General features: G+C 55.6%; 1 protein-coding gene across 4 annotated transcripts in view; it reads right to left on the bottom strand.

The window, feature by feature from the left end:
* The window catches only part of DOCK1 (dedicator of cytokinesis 1), a 434,492-nt gene that overhangs the window by 12,948 nt on the left and 395,971 nt on the right, over positions 1 to 25,573 (bottom strand). For all 4 annotated transcript variants that reach the window (XM_075534789.1, XM_075534791.1, XM_075534790.1 and 1 more), the window contains exons 39-48: positions 21,058 to 21,147; positions 19,754 to 19,858; positions 17,337 to 17,478; positions 17,135 to 17,213; positions 15,104 to 15,188; positions 13,162 to 13,248; positions 10,550 to 10,726; positions 9,523 to 9,606; positions 4,792 to 4,929; positions 320 to 465 (exon numbers count right to left, since the gene is read on the bottom strand). In XM_075534789.1, the coding sequence (XP_075390904.1) occupies positions 320 to 465; positions 4,792 to 4,929; positions 9,523 to 9,606; positions 10,550 to 10,726; positions 13,162 to 13,248; positions 15,104 to 15,188; positions 17,135 to 17,213; positions 17,337 to 17,478; positions 19,754 to 19,858; positions 21,058 to 21,147 (1,133 nt within the window). The remainder of the gene's footprint in view (positions 1 to 319; positions 466 to 4,791; positions 4,930 to 9,522; positions 9,607 to 10,549; positions 10,727 to 13,161; positions 13,249 to 15,103; positions 15,189 to 17,134; positions 17,214 to 17,336; positions 17,479 to 19,753; positions 19,859 to 21,057; positions 21,148 to 25,573) is intronic.

Here is a 25,573-nt window from a genome sequence, read left to right as displayed (position 1 = left end):
CAACGAGGTGAGTGAAGGAGCGTCACCGGCCTGAGCACTCGGAGCAGTCGATGGTAAACTGTATGCCACCTCTATTTAGGAACCAGCGACGCTGTTTCAAATGGTGGAGGCTGCCTACCGTGGTGAAGTTAATACAGAGGGGACCCTCAAAAGGCCCCTGAAAGTAACCCAGGGCCCCCAGCAAGGTCATTAGTCTCACACGGTCTGTTTCAACAATCATCCTGATTTAAAAAACCAGAATCAAGGGTCGGACGCCGGGTGACCCACCATCCCTGGGCTCCCCCATGCCCCATGCCCTCTGCGGCTACACCCGACTCACGCATCAGAGCCCGGCCGTGAAGGGGCGCTGTCGGACGACAGGGAGGACATGGAGGCTACGGACAGCGGCCGGGATGATGATGGCATGGTGAAGGACCGGACCATGGAGCGTGGGCGGCTGCCTCTCCTGTCGTCCAGACTTGAGGGCTGAAAGAGAGGGAGACAGACAGAAAGACAGACAAGCAGAGGTAGGGAGAGAGAGAACAAGTAAAAGACAGACATAGAGGGGGAATGACAGGCAGACACGGATGGAAGGAAACCGTGAAAGACAGAACAAGGGAGCAAGCGGAGACAAAGCAGGACAGAGAAGAGGGGTGGGTGTACAGACAGAGAGACACACAGAGGGAGGGAGACAGTGAAGGAGAGAGACGAGAGAAAGGCTGTTGAATGCATCTGACGATGACCTGGGGCCGACAAAGCCCACTCCCCGCCCATGGCCTCGGCAGTGCGGGCCCTCGGCCGCCATGGTTTGCACGTGTGCAGCCAGTGTATGTTCTTGTTCAGAGCAGGTGACAAAAACCACGATTGCCCAGGCTCCCCTGAAACCCGACTCAGTCCGTGCCAAACAGGACCCCCTTTGGATCACTTTGACTTCTGGACTGCTTTTGTGATCAAGACCACGGTGGCGACAAGTCCTCCTGCTTCAGAGCCAGGGGATCGTGGAGCGCAGTGGGGGCTCTGACCCCTGCAGACTGCCGGCCTGCATGCACTTGTCCACAGTAAAGCTGCTGCTGCTGCTCCGTGGCTGAAGGTGTCTTCCCCCACCCCCACCCCACCCCCACCCCCAGCCCCGGACCAGCCTTGCCTAAAAGCCCCAACCTCCCTGCCATTGGGTAGATTCTGACTCATAGCCACCCTGCAGGACAGGGTGTAATTGTCTGTGTAGGTTTCTGAGAATGTAAGCCTTTGTGGGAGCAGGAAGCCAGGGAGACAGCATCTGCTCCCACTGGGCCCTGTGGAAGGGGGTCCGGGCAGGAGCAAGTCTGGGGCTGCCGTGTGCGGCTGTGGGGTAAGTCCAGTCCTAGAGGGAGAGTGAGGCCCGGTGCTGGCCAGGGTGGGCTCAGGAGGACGGGACACATTCTGGGTTGAGTATGCTGGGCTGTGGAGCTCCAGGGTCCCCGTGGAAGGCTGTCTGGACGTGAACAGAGCACTAAGCACAGGGGGATCACCAGGCGATGTCCTGCAGCGGGCAGGTCCCATGAAGAAAGACCAGGATGAAGGAGCTGATAAGAGATATAGAGACCCACCCAGAAGCTTTAAGATCCAAGCTGTCACTCAGAGCCAAGACCAGCCTCGGGGACAGTTTCTGAGCCTACTGGTGCTCCAGGTGTTCCAAGGGTCCTCCCTTCCCTGCTCCCAGGACCCCAAGAGGCTGGGCTACTGCATTCTGGGTCAGGGCACGTTGGTCCCAGAGCCCAGGCCTGGTGTGGGCCCTACAGGGGGCGGCTGGAGAGCCGGGGCCAATGGACCACAGAGCTTAGAGTCACACAGTAGCCCTCACTCTCAACAGCTTAGGCTGGCTCCCCTTGTTAACAAACGGTTTATAGGCCATCAAGAGGCTTTTTATCTTTAAATCCATCCTTCTGAATGGGGACGATGCTGGATTGCTTTTCTGAGCATCCCAAGGGGCCCCGGGTTCCCCAGCACAAGAGAACAGGGCAGCTCATCTCTAGCTGCTTTTTACAGTCACAGCTCTTGGGCTGATGGGACCCCGCCTGGCCCCGCCCTGCTCCCAGGAGTCTGCTGCTGAGGCTGTCAGCAGGGGCCCCAGTGAAGGGGGACTCAGGAGGCCACTCAAGGGAGCTGGAAGATTCACACCCAATTCTGACCCCAGTCATGCTCACACTGAGCTTGGCCAACGCCCTCTGCGGTGCCCTGGCTGTCCTTCCAGAGGAGAGTTTGCAGGATGTGATGGTGGTGTTAGGTAGCAAGATAGGGGGTTGTTCCTCTCCATGCCTAGGGGCCCCCTACAGGAAGTTGGAAGCCTAAGGACTCAGGCCCTTGAGCTGGTGGGAGGGGGGTGTAACACCTGGATTGGCCCAATCTAGGCCAGGTGGGCTTAATTCAGCCAATAGGGTCAACCAGTACAGTTGACCACGCCTCCCATCCGCAGGCCCCCCAAAAGGCCAGAACCAGGAGACCACCCTCTCTTTCCCACTTCTTCTCTGCCTTCTGCGTGACTGTGCCTGTGGTCTCTCCCTTTTCTCTGGCCTCAGGCCGGCACGTGTGGGTGAGTAATCCCATGAGGTTGCCTGTGTTTTTAACTGTAAAACCTGAAACTTCCTCCATCCTTTATAAAAACTCACTTGGAAAATGAACCAGGCTTCAGCGTGAATTTCCTTCTTGTGGGAAGCCAAGAATCGAGGAATCTGACAGTGGCTGGGGGCAGCTTCCTTGGGGCAGGAGGCAGGGAGGCACCAGAACTTGGGTAGGGACACTCTGCCTGGACCTGTGGCTGTGTCCAACCCCTGCGGCCAGCACCAGGCCTCTGGAAGCCGAGGAGCCCGGCACGAGGAAGATGGGAAAGGGCGGGCAAACAGGCCAGGGGATTGCAAACTGGAAGGAGGCTTTAGTTGGCTGAGGACCTAAGAATACCCCCATCACGCTCGCGTGGATTTCTTAGAAAGAAAGGAAGAGGCCGCAGATGTCGTCGGTGACTGAGATGCGGGTACTCAGAGCCTCTTGCTGGATCTCCACTCTGACTGCGGAGGCTACGGCTTGCAGGAGGGCCCTCCCGGGGGCCGGCAGGTGGGGTGGGGTTGGGGTGCTCTGGTGGGGCCGGGTAGGGGTGAGGGGCTCCTGTCCTGGTGGACAGAGCTGTCAGAGGTGGCCTGGAAGTCAGTGACACCCTCACTGATAAACAAACGCCAGGTCCTGGGGGCACCAAGGAGTCCCCTCAGTGAGGGTCCCTGGGGTCTCGGAAGAAGCTGTGCTGTGCAGAGGCACAAAACTGTAGCCGGATGCCCAGGCCCTCCCTGGCAGCGCCACCCATGCAGGGCCTGATGGGTGTATCAGAGCCTAACTTCTGAGCACCCGAGTTTGCAAAAGGCTACGGATGGCAGTGGCAGCCCCAAACCCATTCGCAGGGTCCCCAAGAGATTAAGCCTCCACTGACTTCTGATCAGGAACCCAGGATGTGGATAATCTTGCCCTCTGGCAGAGCGCCTTGGGAATTGGGCTTCCTCCACCTATCTGCTGCCAGTCCAGGGCGGGGCAGTTCCTCGGGCTTGTCTAGGCTTGTCCTCAATAGGGGTCACCGCATCAGGAAGTGGGGAGGGGAGTCGCATAGTCCTGAGCCGTGCCCACGCCAGACCGCCTTGGTCCAAGGGCCCTGAATGGATCTTGTGAGGCCTTCCAACAACGTGTGTCCCAATCATGGCCCGTTCCTGTTTCCATAGGTAGTCCCAGCTGTCACTGTGATGTCCTGATCTGCCACCAATCATGCTTTTGTGATAGTTTCCTTCGCCCGCCCAGGCCCTCTTTTAAAAGCATTGTATCTCATAAACCCTTGGGCACCCGCCATTTTACCCCCCTGCTGCCAGCCTTCTTCACCCGGAGCACGTGGCTGTGTGTTTGTCTCTTGTAAGATTTAATACACGTGTACTTCCTTAAAGTCTACTTGAGATGGGGCCTCCTTTGTACTCTAATGCACTGGATCAATCTGCTTGAGTGAGGTCCCCTGGATTAGGGTGGGCCCTGAAAGTCAAGGTCTGTGCCCAGAGAAATAGACTGAGGGAGCATTAGACCCAGAGAAGGAAGGCCATGTGGAGCCTCGGCTGGAGCGCTGCTCAGTCAGGGAGCCCTGGGAGCACCAGAGTTCCCAAGGGAGGCCAAGGGTCTTCCAATGGGAAACAGTTCTGCAGACACTGAATCCCGGACACCTGGCCACAGCACTGTGAGACAATATCCGCCTGATGTTTTCAGCCGCGTGCTGGGTTCTGGCAGCCCTCGGGCCAGTGCTACACCTGCCCCAGCTCCTCCTGGTGAGCTTCCTTCTACCTCTGGTGCGCCCCACTCAGCCGAGCCCATCCTCTCCCAGGAAGAGCCCTCCCGACTCCCTGGCCTGGTCTGGCCCCATTTTCTTTCCTCTTGAGCCGGGTCCTCGCAAACCACTTCACACTGCGGCCACCCACCACGCCCACCCTGCAATGGCTTGCGACCTGGCTAGGGTTGGGTCACCCGCATGCAGTTGCCCCGTGTGTGTTCTGCCACCGGGGGGTGTGGTCTTTGTAAACCTGCCCAGATGTGTCCACCACCAGCAATCGGGCATTTGCCAATCAAGCCCATTCGCAGAGGACTTTTCATCCTGATACTCGCGTTTACTGGAAGCAGACAGCTGCGGGATAGCCTATTCCAGGTGCCTGAGGTCCCTGAAGCCCGCCCGTCTCGGAAGGCTTCCCAGTCTTGTCTTCCCACTCTCTGCTCTGTCTGGGACATGCCCCCACGCCCCTGCCCAAGGGCAGCCCCACTCACCATGGTGCGGACGCCATATTGCTTTTCCACTTTCTCCTTCAGCTGTTTGAAACAGGCCTCCATTCGCTCGTGGAATGGCCGCAGTGCTTCCGTGACCTTGTCTCCGTGAAGCCGGATCCCTTCCGCCAAAAACGGGATCTAGAAACGAGGAGGTTGGCATTTCTTTTCTTTTTTTTTTTTTTTGAGGTTGGCATTTCTGATGGAGGCCTGGGAACCCGCGGTGCTGGTCAAGCCAAACCCTAAGCCCATGCATCAAGTGCGTGGACTCAACCCAACAGGACTCCAGTGGGCAGAGTGGGGCTGGCCCAGAGGGGACCACGATGTCATCTTTACAGGAGCAGGGCCTCATCTTTCTCCAAACTGGAGGCTTTGGGGCTGGCACTTAACCCACGGTGCCGCCAGGCTCCCATTTTAACTCCAACAAGGCGAGAAACACAACGGTGGGCACATTACCCGCAAAACCAAAACACGTTCAAATCGGTTGTGCTTTCACCTGAGTAGGTCTAGTTCGGGTTCAGGAGCACTGTAGTGTCCTAGGTTACACATGGGCTTCTAACCCCAAGGTCAGTGGTTCCAACCCATCAGTCGCTCCTTGGGAGAAAGATTTTCAGTCTCAAGCCCACAGGGGCAGTTCTTCCCTGCCCTGTGGGGTTGCTGTGAGTTGAGGGCAGTGAGTTCAGGGTGTAAGGAGTTCTGGAGCTAGGCACTGGACTTCTAATGGCAAGGTTGGCTGTTCACCCCCCTGGCTGCTCCTTGGGAGAAACATGAGAAAAATGAGGTTGTCTGCTCCCATAACGATTTATAGCCTCTGAGACAGTTATATACTGACTTATTAGGAGTTGGGATGGGCTCAGTGGTGATGGGTTTGGATTTTGGGGGTGTCTAACTCAGGGACCCCTTCCTCTGCCCCATCACCATCCTGACTGGTATGTTTGTCTACCCTGCCCTGGATCAACTCCTCTGTGGGCTACACCTGACTTTGCCCAGAACTCTCAGCAAAGGGTCATGCCAGAGAGGAAGGATCTCCCCTCGTCTCTCCCACCACTGAGCCCCATATTCCAAAACGTCAAGATCTGATTACATGCACTCTATCGCCCGAAGGATATCCTTACTTGGCAAGAAGCACCAAATTTATTCTTTCTGAAAACTAAAAATACTCCCTCCCTGCCGACGTTGCTGTCGCAAGGGAGCCGTGCCAACAGGTCTCTTCTGAGCCCAGATTTGGAGCTGACCTTTAGGGGGAAGGTCCACCTGAGAGACCCCCATGATTGGGGACAACGGAGGACGGAGCATGGGGAGCGCCCCCCAGCCCCCGTCTCTGGCTTCTGCTCCGCAGCTCTCCTACCCCAGGCTTGGACCTGGAGTTAGACATTGTTCAAGGCAATCAAGCTAAGAGGCTTCCTCTTAATAATCTTATCATTTCATCAAAATACTGATTAAGAGTAGATTTCCTTAATATGACAGAACACCCATCTAAAGCAAGCAGATTCACCAGTAAGCAGGGTACTAAGTACACAATTGAACTCCACGGGAACAAATTCAAGAAACCTTATCAAGACGAATCAACGCGTGAAATGCACTGGCTTGCCATTTATAGCTCGCAGCTGTCGCCTCTCGAGGGGGACTGGGGAGGATGGAGCAGTGCCAGGCTCCCCGATCTTCCCCCCCACCGCCCCCCACCCCCACCCTGCTCTCAAGGTACACCAACCCCTGGGCCATCTTTGTTGATGGTTGGCCAAGGTAGGCACCGCTCCTGTAGCCCTTCCCGCCTGGCATCCCTTCTGCCAAAAGGCTAGTGTGCAGGTGAGATTTCAAAATAGATGGACCATTTTAACATTCCAAATGAATGCTGCAAGCAGATGGCGCTCCCCGGGGCCAGCCGCTTTGTGTAGGGCCAGCAGCGGAGAGCACACTACTGCAACCCTTTTATTCTTGGGCGAGGCGGTGCAGGCTGGGGAGCTGCAGGCAGGACGGAGAATCGGGGTGCCTATCAGTGGTGGAGGGCAGGCAGGGGTGGGGTGTGTACACCCCGACACCTTGTCAGCTGCTGTCATTTGTTTGTTACTTGTGTCCTCGTCCACGATGCAAGGAATTTTTTTAAAGTAGCAGGACGACCTTCTTACGTCTCCTCCCGTCTTCCACACTGTGGAGCGACACACCCCGAGCCGATCCAACCGCTGGGATGTGTCCCAGGCACTCACGTATCGGCAGCCACTGTACTACTGGACTGGCCCTCTCTCACCTGCTCGGGTCCCCCCACTCTTGGAATTGCCACTCTCAAGGTCATGCTGGTGTCAGGTGGAAACTGGCGAGCTCACCCACGCTCCCTGCAGTCTGCTAACCCCAGGTCCCTCCCAGGGCCCTTTCCAGCAAAGCCAGGCTGTCACCACTGAGGACTCACTTAGGCGGTGGAGATGCATGGGTCAGACACCCCTGATGGAAACGCTGCAGAAAAGCGGTGGTCCCCAGAAGAAAACATTCATCCTGCCCTGGTCTCAGGAGAAACCAAACCAAACCAAACCAATGGAGAGCACGGCGCCCTGACAGCCCCGACGTCTCAGTTTTAACGGCACATAACTCAACTCCCGGTGCTGAAAGGGGAGTGTTCGGGACCAGGGTTGGCGGAGGCACAAGTTGAGGTCGGGTCTCAGATGGGCGCTGAACCATGGAGAGGTCTGACCAGACTCTCCCCCCACCTCCTCAAAGCCCCTCCTTTCATAAGGTTATTAGGGGTGAGGACAGAGTGCTGACATAAAGCTGCTCCCTGGGGAACAAATTACTTTCCTCTCTGGGACTGGACACTCTTAAAATTCAATTCGCTGTAAAAGCTCGCAGAGGGGAAGCCAAAGGATGAAGAAGAAATCAATAGAAGCAGTGCACACCAAACTGGTTTTTGTGTGGCGATGGCTTCATCGGCTTCAGGAGCGCTTGGCACGCCGGAGCCTCAGGTTTTCACAGGAGCTCCACCAGAACCACTCAGGAGCTTAACTCCTCCCTTTTGCTTTTCAGTTTCTTCTCGTCACACAGGGTGACAGTCAACGGGACATTCAGGTCCCATGCCTCGAGGTTACTGTTCACCAGCCAGGTGCTCCATACAACCTGGACTGACTGCTTCCAAAGGCTCCCAGCCTGGGGCCACACCGAATCCCCCCATCCTCCGTGCCCCGCCCCCACTATAATTTCTGTCCTTTAAAAACACACATGCTGCTGCACTTCACCCAGCATCCGGAGGGGCCGGTCCCTGCGGAAGGACCTCGTGCGTGGTAACGTAGGAGGTCAGCGGAAAGGAGGAAGGTCCTCGGCAGAGATGGACGGATGTGGCGGCTCAAACAGAAGGGTGTGAGGATGGAGCTTGAGCCGCCGAGTTTCCTGCTGGTTTACGTCGGGGCGCTGGGAGCACCTAACCACGCCAGGCCCGTCTTCCCAGTCTGTCTTCCTCTGGGAATTCTGCTGAAACCTGGTCGGCGTCACGGCAACTCTCCAGCTCCTACTGACTGAGAGGTGGGGCTGAGCTTGCAGCGCCCTGGCCGGGGATAGAACCTGGGTCTCCTGAGTGCGAGGGGAGAACTGGACCCCCACGTCCCTGTGTGATGTAAGCACCGGGAGCGATAAAGACTAGTTAATGTCGTTCATCTGAACAGAAAGCAGCAGGACTGGTCCCTTGGCTTTGATCCCAAGCGCAGCCTTGTTCCAGCAAGAATGGGATGACACAGAGAGGTTGGCTGTCCACCCAGGTCCTCAGAGGGTACAATCAGGTGACCCTGGGATTTCACCTCCTGGATGGAGCCGTCAGACAGATGAAGGCCCTTCCTGCTCCACCACCTTCCCTCGTCCAGGGACCTGGGACCAAGACCTGGGGCGACCAGGAGCCACCCCTCCTGCCTTGCACACAAGAAACTGGAGCAGAGTCTCCGACAAAGCAGCTGAGCAAGGTGCCTCCCTCCATCCACTAGGATCTAGAACAGTGGGTCTCAACCTGGGTGTCGCGACCCCTTTGGGGATCAAATGACCCTTTCACAGAGGTTGCCTAAGACCATATTTCCGATGGTCTTAGGAACCGAGACACTGATCCTCAATCCGTCTCCAGGCTGGTCCACCACATGCAGATACGCTCACATACAGGGTGACCACAACATGAGGAACTGTATGAAAGGGCCTCAGCATTAGGAAGGTTGAGAACCACTGCTCTAGAAGGTTCTGAGACACATGGCGTGTGAACAGGACACTTGGGTGGAAACACCCAAGGTCCCCCGCTGTAAGTCAGTGTCCTCTAAGGGACACTCAGAGGTCCAGGAGCAAACTCAGACACCTGATGGCAGCCAGAAAGTGGCAGGGAGAGGCCACGGAAGCCCTGCCAGGGGGTTGGGGGAGCAGGCGGTATGACCACTGCCCCTCCCACCAGGTCCAGGCTGACCCGAGATGGGCCTGAGTGCTGCAGGCCCTAAAACATCCTGGCCCTGTGCCGGACCCTGATGTCCCATGCCATCAGTCCCAGGGCAGTCTGAAGCCTCAGGGCTGGGCTGACCACACTGGGCTAGGCAGGCGTGTCCCAAGGGCTAAGGTGCTCTGCTAAGTCCCAAGCCACCCATGCCACCATGCATGCGTGTGTGGGTATGTGTATGTGTGTGTGTATGTGTGTGTGTGGGGGGGTATGTGTGCATTTATCCTCAGGGGCCCCAGCCAGCCTTCCTCCCAGCCCGGTGCCCCGAGAGGACACCTGGGGCATGTTACCTGCCAGGCGATCAGGTCCTTGAGCTTTTCGATCTTCTCGTGGCCCTCGGGGTGCTCCTGCAGGTAGCGTTCTGTGAAGAAGGCCTGTGGGCACAGACATGCCCGCTCACTCCTGGCCCCAGTGACCGACTGTGTGTGTGTGTGGGGAATGACAGACTCTCCTTGCCCACTCTCACCACTCACTCCAGAGCTGGGGTGGGACCCTCAGTGAAACCTCCCACAGCACCCACATGTCCCAGGCCCACCTTCTGGGGAGGTTCGAATCAGTTAGTGGGACTAGCGGCAGCCAAGAGGGTACCTCAGGGCTGCACCCAACCCTTTTGGAGCAGCAAAGCCACAGATGACCTGAACAACTTGGTCCAGTTGGGGGGTCCGCTCCCCAGCTGCCCAGATGCCATGAAGCCACCCTATATCTGCCCCACCCCAGTGTGCGCCCAAAGGCCACACAGTGATAAGCCCTCCTCCTCCAGCAGCCCGAGGGCAGGGCTGTCTGATTTCCCTTCTGGGATGTCTATCTCAGGGGTCTGCAGAAAGAATGGTTTCACCCTTAAGAGCCACGAGACTTGTGTTTCAATGGCTTTCTCGGCTGCTTCACTAGTAAAATGGTCAGCACCGAGGCTTAACCGAATGGACATGGCCGGGCTTCAAGGAGGCGCCATTCCAGACCAGGAAGCAGGGTCTCAGGCTGCACCATGCCAGCGTGTCTGCCTCTGCCCAGGCCACAGAGGTGGCAGGCCCCTTCCTGCCCAGCCCTGCCTCGCTCTCCCCAACTTCCTATTGGTTGTTGTGCCCCAGCACTGGATGCCATGGCTTTTAAGGCCCAGATCTCCTGAAGGGCTTGGAAAAGGCTCTCCAGAGCCTGGGTGACCACTGTGGGGAGGCTCTGGGTCTGTGGAACCATGGCCAGGAGAGCTGGATCAGGCCTGGACCGAGGCATTCTGGGTCCAGGCCCTGGATGGCAGGACAACACCCACGCATGGAGGTAATGTGGAGGGCCCTCCCTCCACTGGTGTGCCCATCTCAGTGCCTTTTCGTAGTTGGCGAAGCCTCCCATGACGGCCGGGTCGACGATGCCGCTGAGGAGCATGGAGAGCGGGTTGATGGGCAGGCTGGGGTCGTCCAGATGCTGCTGCACCATGCTGTGGATTCTGTCGTTGGTCAGCTGCATCGTCTCTATGGCGTTCTCCAGGGGGCTGATCTCCACCTGCCGGGAGAGGGCGGCATGGGGGCGCCATGGCAAGGACACGCCTGCTGGGCTCCCAGATAAACCTTCCTGAGGGGTCTGCAGAGAGGGCTCGGGCATGACCAGTGTGCCCCCACGCACACCCCTGGAGGGAGACAGGGCAGTGCCCAGCTTTATGCGTGCGAGTGTGCGCAGCACATGCCTGTGTGCAGAGTGGGGTGGGGGATTCCCCAAAGGACATGGAAATGTCCATTATCATTTAAGTTCAACTTTCTATGAACTTTCCGAAACCCCCTTGTGAGGTGTATACCACACGTGTGTTTGGAACTATCTGCAGGTGTGCGTGTGTGTGAGTGGGTGTGCATGCGTGTGTAACTCCCAGACACTGAGGACATGCTAGACAAGTGTCAGACGGGGGGGGGGGGGGGCATGGGAGGAGAGAGGAGGGGACGGCGACTCGGTGTGAGGATGTCCCTGGCTGCACATGCTGGGGAGGCTGAAGGGGGCCTGCTTTGTGACATGCATAATGCCCACCAAAAATCAAACACAGAAGAAAGTTCCCTGAGAGCAACAGCGTCGGTCAGAGTGGAGGACGTGGCCTCATCTTGGCCCGTGGGCTGGCACCCTGGGGGCTCGCTCACTCATGGAGCAGCTTGGGGTTGGACCAGCATGCCTGAAGCACGCAGAGAGGGGGACAAGGCATCCTAGGACCCCCCAGGGGGCCTCCCTGTGGGCTGCACGGGGAAACACCAGCCGTGTAGACAGGATGGCTCTAGACGCCAACCAGGCTGGGGACTTCTCAGGCACAGCTCTCTGCCCTCGTGGTCCCCGAGATCGAAGAAGAGCCTGCTGCTGCCTCTCTCACGTCAGTGAAAATGCCCCAGAGCTCGCCAACAGGCAAAGCCAAGTGCAGCTAATTAGATGCAAATTATTTTTTAAAAATATGCTGGGGAGGGGTACCTTTCTAGCTCTTTTACTTGAAACGAGCAAAGTACTATTAATCAAGTTGTTTCTCATGTAAATGGCAATAAACTGATCAGTAAGAAGGCGCTTTGAAAGTTTATGCAAATGAGAGCTTGTCTGAAACCTCCCCTGGAGTGGCTCAAAGCTGGGAAGCCTGAGGTGGTGTCTGATGTGACTCTCTGGAGGAGCCCTGGTGGCAGAGGGGTTACTCGCTGGGCTGCTGGACTCGAGGTCAGCAGATCCAAACCACCCGTCACTCTGTGAGAGAAAGACGAGGCCGTCAGTCCCGTGAAGAGTTAGTTACAGCCTGGGAAACCCACAGGGGCAGATGGGCTGGGTTTGGTAGGAGGTGAAGCCTCTGCTCTGATTTCTCATGAACTCGTGGCTGGATCCACGTCATGGTGCTTTCCATGACCGCCTGTGCTAGGTGAGAGCTGGACATTGAAGATGGAAGACTGGAGGTGACTCGATGGATCCGAACTGTAGTGTTGGAGAGGATTATTTAAAGTACCACACCCAACTACCAGGATCCGAATTCTACCCTGCAAGTCTGGATAGAGCAGAGGTTGTACGCTGGTGCAGATAGGAGCTGGAGGCACAGGGAATCCAGGGTGGATGATACCTTCAGGACCAAGGGTGTGAGTGGCGATACTGGGAGGGTAGAGGGTGAGTGGGTTGGAAAGAGGGAACCTATTACAAGGATCTACAGGTGACCTCCTCCCTGGGGGACGGACAACAGAAAAGGGGGTGAAGGGAGATGTGGGACAGGGCAAAATATGACAAAATAATAATTTATAAATTATCAAGGGCTCCTGAGGGAGCGGGGAGTAGGGAGGAAGGGGAAAAATGAGGACCTGATGCAAAGGGCTTACATGGAGAGCAAATACTTTGAAATTGATGAGGGCAAAGAATGTACAGATGTGTTTACCCAATGGATGTATGTATGGATTGTGATCAGAGTTGTATGAGTCCCTAATAAAATATTTTTTAAAAATAATAAAGTACCACAGACTTCCAAAAGGACAAACAGATCTGTCTTGAAAGAAGAACAGCCAGAATGCTCCTTAGAGGGCAGGATGGCGATAACGTGTAACTTGGACCTGTGGTCAGGACAGACCAGTCCCTGGAGAAGGACATCACGCTAGATCGAGGGGCAGCAGAAAAAGAGGAAGCTCTCGACAAGATGGGTTGACACCGTGGCTGCAGCAATGGGCTCAAACACGAAGGCCATGTGGGGATGGTGCAGGACAGGGCAGTGTGTCCTTCTGTTGTGCCCAAGATCACCCTGAGCCAGAACTGACGAGACGGTGCCTAGCAATAACTTCCACAGTGTTGGCTGGGGCCCCAGCAGTCCCACCCAGACTCTCACGGGAACGTGCAGTTGGCTGCAGAAACATCCTCTCTGTCCCGGGAGCACCTGGCTGCAGGGACCAGCTGACCCTCCAGGTGAGTGCGTAAGGCAGGGAATGAACAGATCCTCCTCCCACGCTTACCATGAAGACAGATTTGACCTCGAACCACCGTAAAATCCCAGGGAGCTTGTATGCAGTCATGTAGATGGTCCTCTCAATCCACATGTTCTGCAAAAGGCACACACGCGCATAACACACATGCATACGCACGCATATGAACACATGCCCACACAGGACTGTTAGTAGAAGTCTGCTGGTGGGGTGAGAGGTTTGGCTCTAAGACTGATGCTGGAGAAAATGCCAGGTGACCAGCTCCTGTGAATAGGTCAGCCCTGGGGCCGTGCGGGGTGGTCCTGCTCCATGCCACAGAGCTGGGATTGATTCCACAGCACACAATTAGTGGGACAAGCCAGATTCCTGGGTCTCAAGAATGGCGAACTGCTGGGCATGTCCCTGAAAGATTAGCAGTGCCTTGGGAGAGGGCAGGCGATCAGATGCCCCGGGGTGCTCATGAGCCAGTCCCAACTGGATGGTCAAGAACATCGACATGTGTTCCCACCACAGCATCATGCATAGAAGGGGAAATGCACACCACTGGTCAGACCTGGGCTGCCAACCAGTACAAGGTCAGCAGTTCAAAGCCACCAGCCACCCTTGTAAGCCCACAGGAGCATTTTGACCTCATCCTGTGGGTTGCTGTGAATCAGAATCGACTTGACAGCAGTGCGTTTGGCTTTGGGGTATTGTTGGGGTTCTGTTGTTTTTTCCTGTAACCAGAGATCCTGGTATCATTACATAAGATGCCTTACTGAACATAAAGAAGCATATCTTTCACCCTGTGGTTTTCATCAGATTTTCAGTTTGGGACCCCGATGGGGGCATTCCACTCTGTCCTAGAAGGTGGCTGTGAGTCAGATTCTCCTGGGTGGCGTTAAGTCTAGTAAGTCTTCCCTGGAGCCAACAGCCGTATCTTCCTGAGAGCAGCCGGTGACTTAGAACAGCTTCACCTGGGGCCTGACCCACAGGCACACCTTCACCTACAAACTGCCGCACCCCAATGCCACCAACCAGGCTGAGACAGCCTCCCTCTGGGCTCTGGTCCTCTGAGGGGACCCTGGGGTGAAGGCCTCCTGAGGGATGGGCCTGAGCGGGCTGTCCCCAAGGAGGTTCCCTGGGCACCCACTCTTTAAAGCCTTGCTGTAGTTGGTGCCTTACAAAAACGGAGGCCCGCGGGCCGGTGGGATCATCTATTTTCTAACAGGCTACAGGAGCCCATGACTAGTTCTGTGGTGGCGACACAGTAGCATTTGGTGGGATGTCTGGAGACGTTTGGGGTTGTCACATAGGAGGGGTGCTCCTGGAGAAAGGTGAGGCTGTCTGCTTCCACGAGGCTTTATGGCCTCAAATACTCTACGAGGCAGTCTGACCCTGTCTCTTAGGGTCTCCAGGGGTCAGACCCCAGTGCACAGCAAGCAGCGGGCACTGGATCCTAGTGAGAGGCAGCCAGGGGTGCTGCCCTGCAGTCTACCCTGCACAGAGCACCCACAGCAAAGGACTCCCCGGCCCAGAAACAGCGATGGCACAGGGGATGGGGGGCACCCACTGGAGGGCACTGAGTTGCAGATAAGGTTAGGCATCTGGCCCTGGGTTCTGAAACAGACTGAGGAGCCTTGCCCTGTCCCCGTGCCCTCTGGCCTGCCTGTCATGCGCCTGAAGAAAGCCCCATGCACCTTTAGGCTCAGGGAACCATGGAAGAGGGTGTGGGGGTAGAGCCAGCATGAAGACACCAGTAAGTCAGAGCACTGGACTGGCCACCCTGCTGCCACCACTGCCCAGTAGCCTCCACCAGAGTGATCACCGCTCGCAGGAGCTGAGTGGACAAGGCATCGGGGTGCCTGAGAATCAGCAGAAAAGGGCTTTTGACTCTGGGAGGACCTTTGAGTTCCTTCTTCACCAAAGACTGCTCAGTTATTGGTCATAAGATTGATCGATTGATTGATCAATTGCTGGTTTATTTACTTACCGCAAATTCGTTGTCTGGGTTTTTCTCTCCTTTCCGGATTGGCCGAGAATACTCGAATCGCTGCACCTCGTTCACCCTGTAAAAACTAGGGAGCCAGGCACAGCTGTAGACTGGCAGCCAGCGAAAGCAGCCGCCGCTCTGTGCAGGTGGGGCGCAGCCTCAGGAGGCCAACAGGACCCTGGGAATACGCTCAGCCACCCTCAGGGGCCACACCAGAGACTTCATCATCCCCCGCCCCCCAACCTCGTAAGAGTGATGTTGGCAGGTAGAAAAATTAACTCGAGCCTTTGCCTCCGCCGGGTCGCTGCCAACCCCCAGGGGAGAAGGGACGCTGAGCACGAGTGAATCGGGCTCAGCCAGGCAAGGTGGATTGAAGGAGAGAGGAAAAGGCTGGATGGAGTCTGCATGGGAGGTTTGCAGCTGCTGTTGTCTGTCTAGGACAGCGGTTCTCAATGTTCCTGATGCGGCGACCTTTTCATACAGTACCTCATGTGGTGGTGAACCCCCAACTATAAAATTGTTTTCGTTGCTACTTCATCACTGTCATTTTGCTGTTATAGATTGGGCGACCCCTATGAAAGAGTCGTTCGACACCTCCTCCCAAGGGGTTGCGACCCACAGGTTGAGAACCGCTGGTCTAAGGTCTCTCATTTCCCGCAGGCATGCAGGCAGAGGCACGATGGGACAGGACCTTCCCCGGGGAAGGGGCTGCGGAGGCATGTGTGGGAAAATCATCCCATTTTCACTAGAACAATAAAGGGAAGCAGCTGAACATACTCCATGGCTGACTATCTTTCCCCTGAGCAAAACTGCGGTAAGACTTCAAATGTCTATTGTGAGCCTCCCAATGTCTCTGTTTGTAGTGGAAAGACCCACGGTAACCCATTCCACCGTTGGACTTTGGAGGCAGATAACATGTAGGCACCAGTTCCAGATGACGAGGGATTTTGTCCCCAGACAGAATTTGGACTTGGGCTTGGACAGAGATGTTTGAAATAACATGATGTGGTAAATAAACTCTGTAAGGACATGAACTTGGTGCTGGGAACACAAAGGCTGGCATGGCCTGGATTGAATTGTGGCTGGGTTATAGTTCTCTGTGGCTTGGCAGTTATGTGATGATGCCATTTGGCAGTTATTGATGATGTCATTGGCAGTTATGTGATGATGTCATCTGGCAGTTTTGTGATGATGTCATTTAGCAGTTCTGTGATGATGCAATCACCCCACCCCAGTGTGGGCTGATGGGATCAGCTACTCAGTCCTGAGGTGGTTGGGGTGGATGAGACACCCTTACTGAGGCCACAGCCCCGGTCCATGGAAGGGAAGCTTCCGTGGGGTGCAACCTGCATCACTTTTGTTCATTCAGGAGGTGGAAGGGCAGAGAAAGGAGCATAGGTCAGAGGGGCCTACTACCCTCCAGAGGGAAGGAGTGGCGTGCCTCATGTGAACGTGGGTCCCCTCCGCCCGCGCTGGGAACCTCCTAGACCCAGCAGAACAGAGACAGAAAGCCGTCCACTAGAACTGGTCCCACAATGTGTAAGCCCAGCCAGCTGAACACAGAGAGAAAATGCTTCTGTCTCTGAAAGCTGCCCCTGGCCCCACTTGAAGTATGTCTGTGGTCACAGCCCCGGAGCACTGAGCAGGGAGGGCCATCTAGCTCCTGCTGCCCAGAGGTGAGAGAGCCACTGAATAGGGCAGGGAAATGCACCAGGAGAACTGAGACAACAAAATCAGCAGATGCTGAGGTACTCCGAACCAACCCTGGTGGCACAGTGGTTAAAGCCCTCGCTCCCAACCAAGAGGTCAGAGGTTCTAACCCACTAGCTGCTCTGTGGAAGAAAGATGAGGCCGTGTGCTCTCGTAAAGGCTCCGTGAAGCTGAACGACGGGAAATAAATAAAATAAAATCAGCCCAGCCACTGCCAGAGCACCTGCAGGACACCCCCAACTTTCAGGGTGTCATTATCAGCAGGAGTCCCCCAAGCCACCTCGTCTAGCCACCACTGGGTAAGAAAAATGGGGCTCTTACCTGACGATCTGCTCTGAAACTGGCCTGTGAAACTTGGGGGGCAAATCGAGTTTGGGCTTCACTGTGAAACACTGGATATCTGGGGTGGGGGTGGAGGCTAAGGACCCACAGACAGTGCAGACATGGACCCGAGTACAGCGTGGAGTGTTCCCTCCAGTGACCCACCCCCACCCTGGTCCAGCAGGCCTGCCAACAAGGATACACTGGCCAGGGGAACTTTTAATCTCATCACCAGGCGGGGACGTGGTCTTCATCTTCTCAGCATTTGGAAATTGAGTCAGCAGCCGTGCCTCGAAATCCTCCCTGCGTTCGTACTCTTTGCCGCGGTAAATGAAGACTTTACCCTGCAGACAGGACTCCATTTAGAATATACTACGGCTGGGGGTAGGCAGGTGTGTGTGTGCACAACTGGAGACCAAGGCTCTGGTCAGAGGACCCCGAAGACAGTGAGGGAGGTGTGGAAGTTACATAATATGTTGTCAAGTTGAGAGGATTAAGAGTGAAGGGGTAGAATTTAGCCTGTTATGTTGCAGCTTGATGACTTCATTTGCAGGTGCTAAGGAGATAAATAGCTTGCTTGAGGTGGGACACAGGCTCACTCCCTGGGAGACACTGCAGCTGACAAGACACATGGAGCCACACTAGTGCCCTGAGTTGAAGAAGCCACATGGAGATCCTTGGCAGCACTGAGATGCTTACAACGCCACTGGATCCACAGGACTTTCCACCCACTGGCCTGTGAGCTTCCTGCATTTGGCATCATTGAATGTGTTTCATGAGTCTGAAGAGGTTTTTATAGATTGCTATTGGACATATGGGCTAATGTCGGACTTATGGGCTTGGACTGGACTAGGCTGGGGTGCTTTCTTAATGTACAACTACTCACGTTTACAAAGCTCTTTCTTAGACACATATGAGTCTCCCTGGATTTGTTTCTCTAGTCGACCAGACTAACACAGGAAAGGTGCACGTATTGGTCTTTGATGCATACAAAATTGCTCTTAATAGCCAAGGGCACAGGGTCATGCGTGCTCTACACATATCAGATGCTGTGGACACAGCAAGGCCCAAGACTGGAGAGAAGATGTTTATCTGAGCAGCAGCAAGGACATCAGCATCGAGGGCGATGCAGAAAGCCATCGGAACCCACGTGGGAGTGGACACAGGTGGTGGACGGAGGAGCCAAGCAGGCGGATAAGGGCGTGTGGATGTGGTTGGGCCCTAATGAAGGAGCTTTCCATAAGCTGAGAGAGCTGGGTCCTCAGACAGGGCTGCGGGCAGGGTTGAGCATGGCGCCCCAGAGCTGCCCTCTGCAGGACACACTTGCGAGATGAGCAGGACGGAAGGCCACGGGACCACACTGAGCAGCAAGCCCCTCCAGGATGGAGCCGGGAGCCGGGCTTCCCTGCGCTGATGCTCAGATCATTACAGAAATGACAAGAAGCAGCCTGGTGACACCATGGGTCAGGCACAGGACTGCTAACCACACCACCAGTTTCTCTGTGTGAGAAACACACAGACCAGGCTTGCCTGCTCCCATAAAGAGGGGCAGCCCCAGGAACCCCACATCGGATTGCTGAGAGTTGCAGTCCACAGCAGTGGTTCTGTCTGGTTTGGCAGCGGCACCCCATCAGCTCAGCCCTTGTCCCATTTAAATAGTGGGGTGTGTGTGTGTTCTCTCCCCCGCCTTCTCCTCTCCACTTTGGGGTTCCATGCGTCTTCAAGAACCATTATAGAAGAAAAATGTCCTGTTTTCTCAGAGTAACGAATGTGGAACACAAAGCAAAACCAAACTCAGCCTTCATGAGAAGTATAAATAAGCAGGATGCACCTGGCAGGCGTGTGTCACGGCGGAGGAGGGGGAATCGGCTGGGTGAGCTTTAGCACGCTAACGGGCCATGCTGACGCTGGTGTGCGCAGGGGGGCGTGCTAATAAAAGTGGAGACCTTCATACGGACACAGCCGTGAGTTCCAGATGAAACATGGTCACCCTTTTACAGGATTCCAATTATTCTGCAATCTGAAGTGGTCCCTGCACACAGGATGGGGCGTGCAGCAGGGGGGGGGGAGGGTACTGCAAGCCTAAGCAAAGAGACATCCGTCCGTCTTCCTAGGCGAAACAATACATCATAATATAGATGCAGAAAAGAAAGGGGTTGAGACCGGCGAGGCAGAGGGACAGCCGGGTGGCGGTGGCAGGCAGATGGACTGGGACGGCAGCAAATGCACTGCAGTATTTAGGGTTGATGGCTGGGTCAGTGCTACCCGAGTCCAGCCCAAAAGCTCTCCGTCAACACCTTGATACACGCCTCTCCACCATGCGTCCCCTGCCCCGCCATTCCAGGTGCCAGCAGGCCGCAGGCTTGGCCACTGCAAAGTGTTCCCCCTTCATGGTCATTTCATCCACATGGTCAGGGCTTCTTTCCCATCCAGGGGGATTGGGTGGCCTTCGATTATGGTGCACCCCCATCCACAGGACTCACACACACACACACACACACACACACACACACACACACACACACACACACACCAAGTACAGGGCAGGCCCAATGCTGGGGGAAGTTCAACCCCCCACATCCCCCACAGGATGTCGGAACCATCAGGCAACGTATTTACCCGGAGGAAGGTGGGGAATCCTTGCCCGTAGTAGCCAACAGCAAAGTAGTCCGGCTTGGGCCGTATCACTTTGACGATGTTTTCGTAAAACTGCGCCTGTTTTTTCTGGAAGGAAAGAAAGGAGAGGCATCGGCGGGGCCGGGAGAGCATCTGACTAGTTCTTCTGAATCCTTTTGCAGCATTTTCAGGAGTGTGGGGGAGAGAGGAGGTGGCAGGGATCTGCCACAGGCACCGCAGGTCACTCAGCTGTCACCGTCCTCCCAGTAAGAGTTACAGTCTCTGAAACCCATAGAGGCAGATCTATATTGTCCTATAGGGTCACTACGAGTCGGCATCAACTTGATGGCAGTGAGTTTGGTTGCCCCACTCCGCATTAATTAAGGAGTCCCCAACACAATTCTGTTTCTGCCTTCATGACAGGACCTTACTGTTATTAATACATCATGGAAAAACACCCAAGCCCACTGCCATGGGTCGATTCTGACCACCGCGACCCTGGAGGACAGACAGGACTGCCTCATGGGGACCCTGACACTGCCAAGCTTTATGAACGGAGGCGGCCACACCCTTCTCCCTCGGAGCAGCTGGTGGGTTAAGACAGTCAGCCCTTTCCTGATGAGCAGCTGAGCGCTGTCACTACTGTGCCACCGGGCCTCCTCCGGATCCCACACGGGGTCCTAAAGACAAGTGGGAAGGGGCAGAGGTGGCTCTTCTCGGAATCATTGGTCAGTGTGTCACTCGGGGATTCTGGCCCCTGGCGGTTCCACGCGCCCCGGAGGGTCTCATGCAGAGCCCCTAGCTGGCCTCGAACTGTCAGCTTTTAGGTTGGCAGCAGATTGCAGGCCCCTTGTATCATCGGGCTGCTCACTGTTCAGGCAAGCCTCCGGAGTGCCCCACTGATGCGCTCAAAACATTGGGCAGAAACTCACAGAGCATCTGTGGCCATGAAAGAACCGCAGACCTCTGACTGCTCCAGGGCCCCCGGTGAGAAGGGGTCATCGTTTTAAACCAACTGAGATTCTAAGGGCTTGGGACGGACCTTCAAGTGCATGGTCGGGAGGCTGTCAGCAGCCGTTTTAATACAAATCATTCAGCGATGTCTTCGAGTTGGGCCCCCAAAGCTGACTCAGGAATAAAGAGTGCATCCTGACAGGCCAGACTCCGCCAGGGAATCAATCAGGACCATTCCCCTGGACAGGATGGAGGGCCTTGACACAAGGCCAACCCTGACACGGAGAGGGAAGGGACACGCCGGAAAACCATGTGAGGCCCCCTGCGCCCGTTCAGTGGAGCGAGGGGCTTACCAGCAGCTCGCTGAGTTGCTCGTAATCAAACATCTCATTTTCATACTGCTCCGCCAGCTCCTTGCCCAGGCCAATGGCTTCCTCCCACATCTGTGAGGAAAAAGAAAGAGATGAGAGAAAGAGGAAATCGGACTCATCATGTGGTCCAGGAGCCAAACAGGTAAAGCATCCGTTCTTAGGCAAACCATACAGAAGCGCTTCTGGTTACCAGGGAGCAGAGTGGGAACCTCGCTGGAGAGACAAGGATGCTCTCAAAGCTCACGCCCTTTGGGCCCTGATGGGGCAGCAGGTGGCTGCACTGATCCTAACCAGAGGCTCATCAATCATGAGGATGGCCGCCCACAGCCAGGCAGCCTGTGGCCTGGTCCTCAGATGGTGCACGGGGAGGGGGGGGAAGGGTTGGGGGCGGCGTTCTCCGCCTGTAGGAACACAGCACGGTGGGGAGCCCGAGGGGGAGCAGCAAGGGGACAGGGTGCTGTGAGGGGTCTGTGTTTCTCCTCTCTCAATCCTCCCTTGTACGCTGCCTGGCAAACCGCTCGCTCTCAGCGGGCCAGGGTTCACCTCTCCCCTGAAAGACCGCTGGCAGCAAGTTGCCCTTAGGCGTACAAATGCAATGACGCTGGACTGTCATTTTTCAGAGGGGGATTCCTAGGGTCACAAGGTGGCAGTGGCTTTCCCAATCAGGCAAGGGATGGGCTGGAATGCTGCTCCATTATCGATGTGTGTGGATAATTGTCCGACAGGGAAAAACTCACTGCTCTCTGGTGGCTTTCTGGGATTGTCACTCTGTATGAGACCAGACAGTCTCAGCTTTCTCTTGCGGAGGGGCTGGTAGTGTCGAACTGCTGACCTTGTGTTTGTAGTCCAACCTGTAGCCACCAGGACTGAGAAGCGAGGCACCTCCAAGATGTCTGTGCAAACAGGTGGTGGTCTTTGAATTCCCCTTTCTCGCAGACTTTCTGAAGCCTCTTCTTCATCTGTGTTCCAGGCCTAAGCAGCAGTTGAGTCAGCTCCAGACTCATGGGGACCCCCCACACATCAGCCTGCTCCTGCATCGTCCCGCTGACCAGCCGTGGGAATCCATTGGCTTTCACCAGCTGGCTTCCAGACCTTTCTTCCTGGTCCAGCTTCATCTGGAAGCTCTGCGGGCACCTGCTCCCCATCCTAGCAGCACGCAGTCCCCTGACGGGCAGGTGGTGGCTGCATGTGTGGTGCACTGGCCTGGAGACCTCTCTGGGTTCCCACACGGAAGGGGACACTTCTATCATGGGGGTGGGGGGACATGTGGCACTGTGCACCCACGTCACCTTCCACGGCACCTTTCGTTGTTAGAACAGCCTCACTGATGAGCTGCCTTATTACTGAACTGCCAGATAAACTGAAGAAAACCATTTTCCTTAAATGCTTTGGAAAACGCTCTCTTTATAGCCACTACTTACAGAAATCACCTGCTATGTCGAGTGTGTGTGTGTGTGTGTGTGTGTGTGTGGCAAATGTATATGCAACAAAGCCTTGCCGCTGAGATGTTCTGCAGACGCACACGTCAGCAATGCTCTTTGTGCCCCTGATGCTGTGCTGCCATCACCGCTTGTCTCTTTACAGACTCTCCCATCACCGGCTGGGCAACAGACAATCGGGGAAGGTAAGAAGAAAATGATGGGAAGAGAGAGACGCCAGGTAGCGTACCCAAGTGAGAGTTCACAGAGGTGCCAACTGCTGCCCATGTGAGCCTGCAGTGCCCCTGGCAGCAGCAGTGACTGATGTGGGGCTGCATGGATAGACATGCAAGGTGAAAGGGGAGATGGGGTGGGATGTGATGATACCCACGAATCAATACAGGCTTGACAAGGAGACTTGTGCCCGTAGTTATAAGTTCACTTGGCTGTGAACCCACCCATGAACACCGGAGCATCCACAGGGGGGCAAAGTCACGCACAATTCTTAAAAGCTTGTGAGCTGCCATCTAAGGTGCGAATGGGGGGTCTCTGTCCACAGAAAAGAAGAAAGCAGAAAGTCAAATGCACGCAAACAATGAGTGCAGGGGACTGATGGTCCTCGTGAACCGAGATCAGAAGGACTAGATGGTGCCCAACGAACACTCCCACCTGCTCTGGACGAGAGGGTGTGTTAGATAGTGGTGGGTGGAGCGGGAGGAAAATGTGGGAACAAACCTTAAAATCTCCGAGGGAGACTTGGTGGAGCCCTCAAGACTACGGCTCCCATCACATTCCAGGCTGGAACTGAACTCACACCTCCCCAGGGCTCAACTTTCAGCCAAACAATAGCCAGGCCTTTCCAGTGCTCAGTAACACCAGGGAGTCCTCACTCCTTAGAGCAGCGGTTCTCCACCTTCCTCATGCCGCGACCCTTGCACACAGTTCCTCATGTGGTGGTGACCCCCCCCCAACCATAACATTATTTTAATTGCTGCTTCATAACTGTCATTTTGCTACTGCTATGAATCAGGCGACCCCTGTGAAAGGGTCGTTTGACCCCAGACCCACAGGTTGAGAACCACTGCCTTAAGCCCATCAGGCATTGATCAAAATGACAGCATTTTGTAAGGGGGGGGGTGGGAGTGGGCAAAGAAGAAAGAATGGAAACAAGAAACCCAGGGAGGAAGTGGACAGAGGGCTGTGACATTGTAGGGACTACAATCACTGTCCCCAGAGGTGCAGGCAATGGTGAATGGAAACCAAATCCACTCTGTCAACTGCTACCCGAATTGCAAAAAATAAAAAAGAAAGAAAGTTGAGATTTTTGCCCCCCATCCCCCTAACTGAATCTCAGTGTCTGCTAAGCCGTCTGTGACTGTTCCAGTCCGGTCTGGTGGCAGGCTCCTTGGGCTAGGGCAGGCCTGTGATTGCTCTGCCTTTGCTGACCCTCTGCGACGCTCAGGTGGGAGTCCTGGTTTCAGCTGAGCTTTCTCAGGCCGACGGAAGACTCGCTCTCTCACCTTGCTCTTTTTGTTCTGAACTTTTCTCACCCCACTGTCCTGCTTAGTCAGCCTGCCAAGATCTGGTCACATCCTCGGCTGGCTGATGCTGGACGGGTAGTCCTTTCGTCCAGGTATGGCGCTGATGATGCCAACTACCTTTGCCGGGAGCGACTGTGGCTCCCGAGGACAGTTGAAGCGCCAGAGGCAGCAATGACGGGTGCCCATGTGCCTTCTGTAGCTCAGGACCCTTGGCACAATGTGACCCCTTGGTTGGTAGCATGTCATCCCCGTGTCTGATACATGTTCTTGGAGAGCCGTTCATGTCATTTCCAAGGGTGGGAAGAAAGGAACTCCCTGCCTCAGAGAGTAACCCTGGGTCATGGAGGCAGAGGGCAGAGACCAAACGTTTGGCCAGACTTAGCATGACTGGGTGATCAGGGCTGGAGAGGGATCCGGGCTGGTGGCATGTGGATGGACTGAAGGGCGGAGCATAATCGGTTCTGTGGGGGAGAGGGATATGGAGATGTGCCTTGGCATCTCAGCAGGCTGAATGTGGGGTGCTGATACTAAGGGGGGGATGCCAAGAACAGAAAGAGCAAAGAGGGATATGGAGACCACGCCCTGCCCACTGACCATAGTAGCTCCATGTTCAATGGTGGGGAGGAAGTGGGGGGAGAGGAGGATGGGGAGGAGCTCTCCCTCATGCTTTGAGAACTAGTTTCTATATCATCCCTTCTGTGAAGCCTTCCCCAACTTTCCCCAGGTAACCTTTTCTCCTACACCTGTGAGACAGGTAGACTTGGGACATATCTGGTGGTGGAGGGGAGAGCAGGACAGACCAGAGGAGGGATTGGCTTGGTGGTTTAGATGTGAGCCCGACTCTGGGACCTGGAATACCCCGGGCCACAGCCCTACCTCTTCATCCCTGTACCTCCCATGCAGAGGATGGCACTTGGCATGAAGCAGGCTTGTTAGCATGGAGACTTGCTAGTGACAGACACTGCAAAGGGTGGGAAGCAGCTGCCACAGTGACTTGAAAAGCCAATGCTTGGACTCCCAAGGGTCCCTGGCTTGAGAGCATTCCATCACTGATCAGGGACCTCCTGGCCCACTCAGGCCACGGGTTGGCTCCCAGTCCAGATTCGGGGACTCCGGGAATTTCAAGCATTTTAGAAAGGCCTCGAAGAGACTTGGGGAGGGCTTGGCTGTGTCTGCACCTTCTCTTAGTGACAGCCGTGTCTCTGAATGGCATGTCACAGGACGAGAAGACGTCACACACACACACACACCCCCTACCTCCTGGGCCTAGAAAAGAAATCCCACCCTCTCACTGAAAATGGAAACTTGCCTCCCTGGCCCCTCTTTGTCGGTCACACGATGATGCACGACCCAGCGGGCTGTCTTGGATCTGGTTGTTTTTACTCTTGGTGTGAGGCAGGGCGCGAAACTGGTCGGGCGAGGCTATTTTAAGGGACTCCCAGCGCCCCCGGTGAAAGCAGTGAGCAGAGACCCACGTGTGGTTCAGCCTAGACATTGTGCACCCGCTTCTTGGACACTGCCAGCGTTGGCTGGCGTCAC

Source organism: Tenrec ecaudatus, chromosome 16 (genome assembly GCF_050624435.1).
Source record: "Tenrec ecaudatus isolate mTenEca1 chromosome 16, mTenEca1.hap1, whole genome shotgun sequence".
Lineage (NCBI taxonomy): Eukaryota > Metazoa > Chordata > Mammalia > Afrosoricida > Tenrecidae > Tenrec > Tenrec ecaudatus.
Note: the sequence above shows the minus strand (reverse complement) of the source record. Positions and strands in the feature narration are given on the sequence as shown.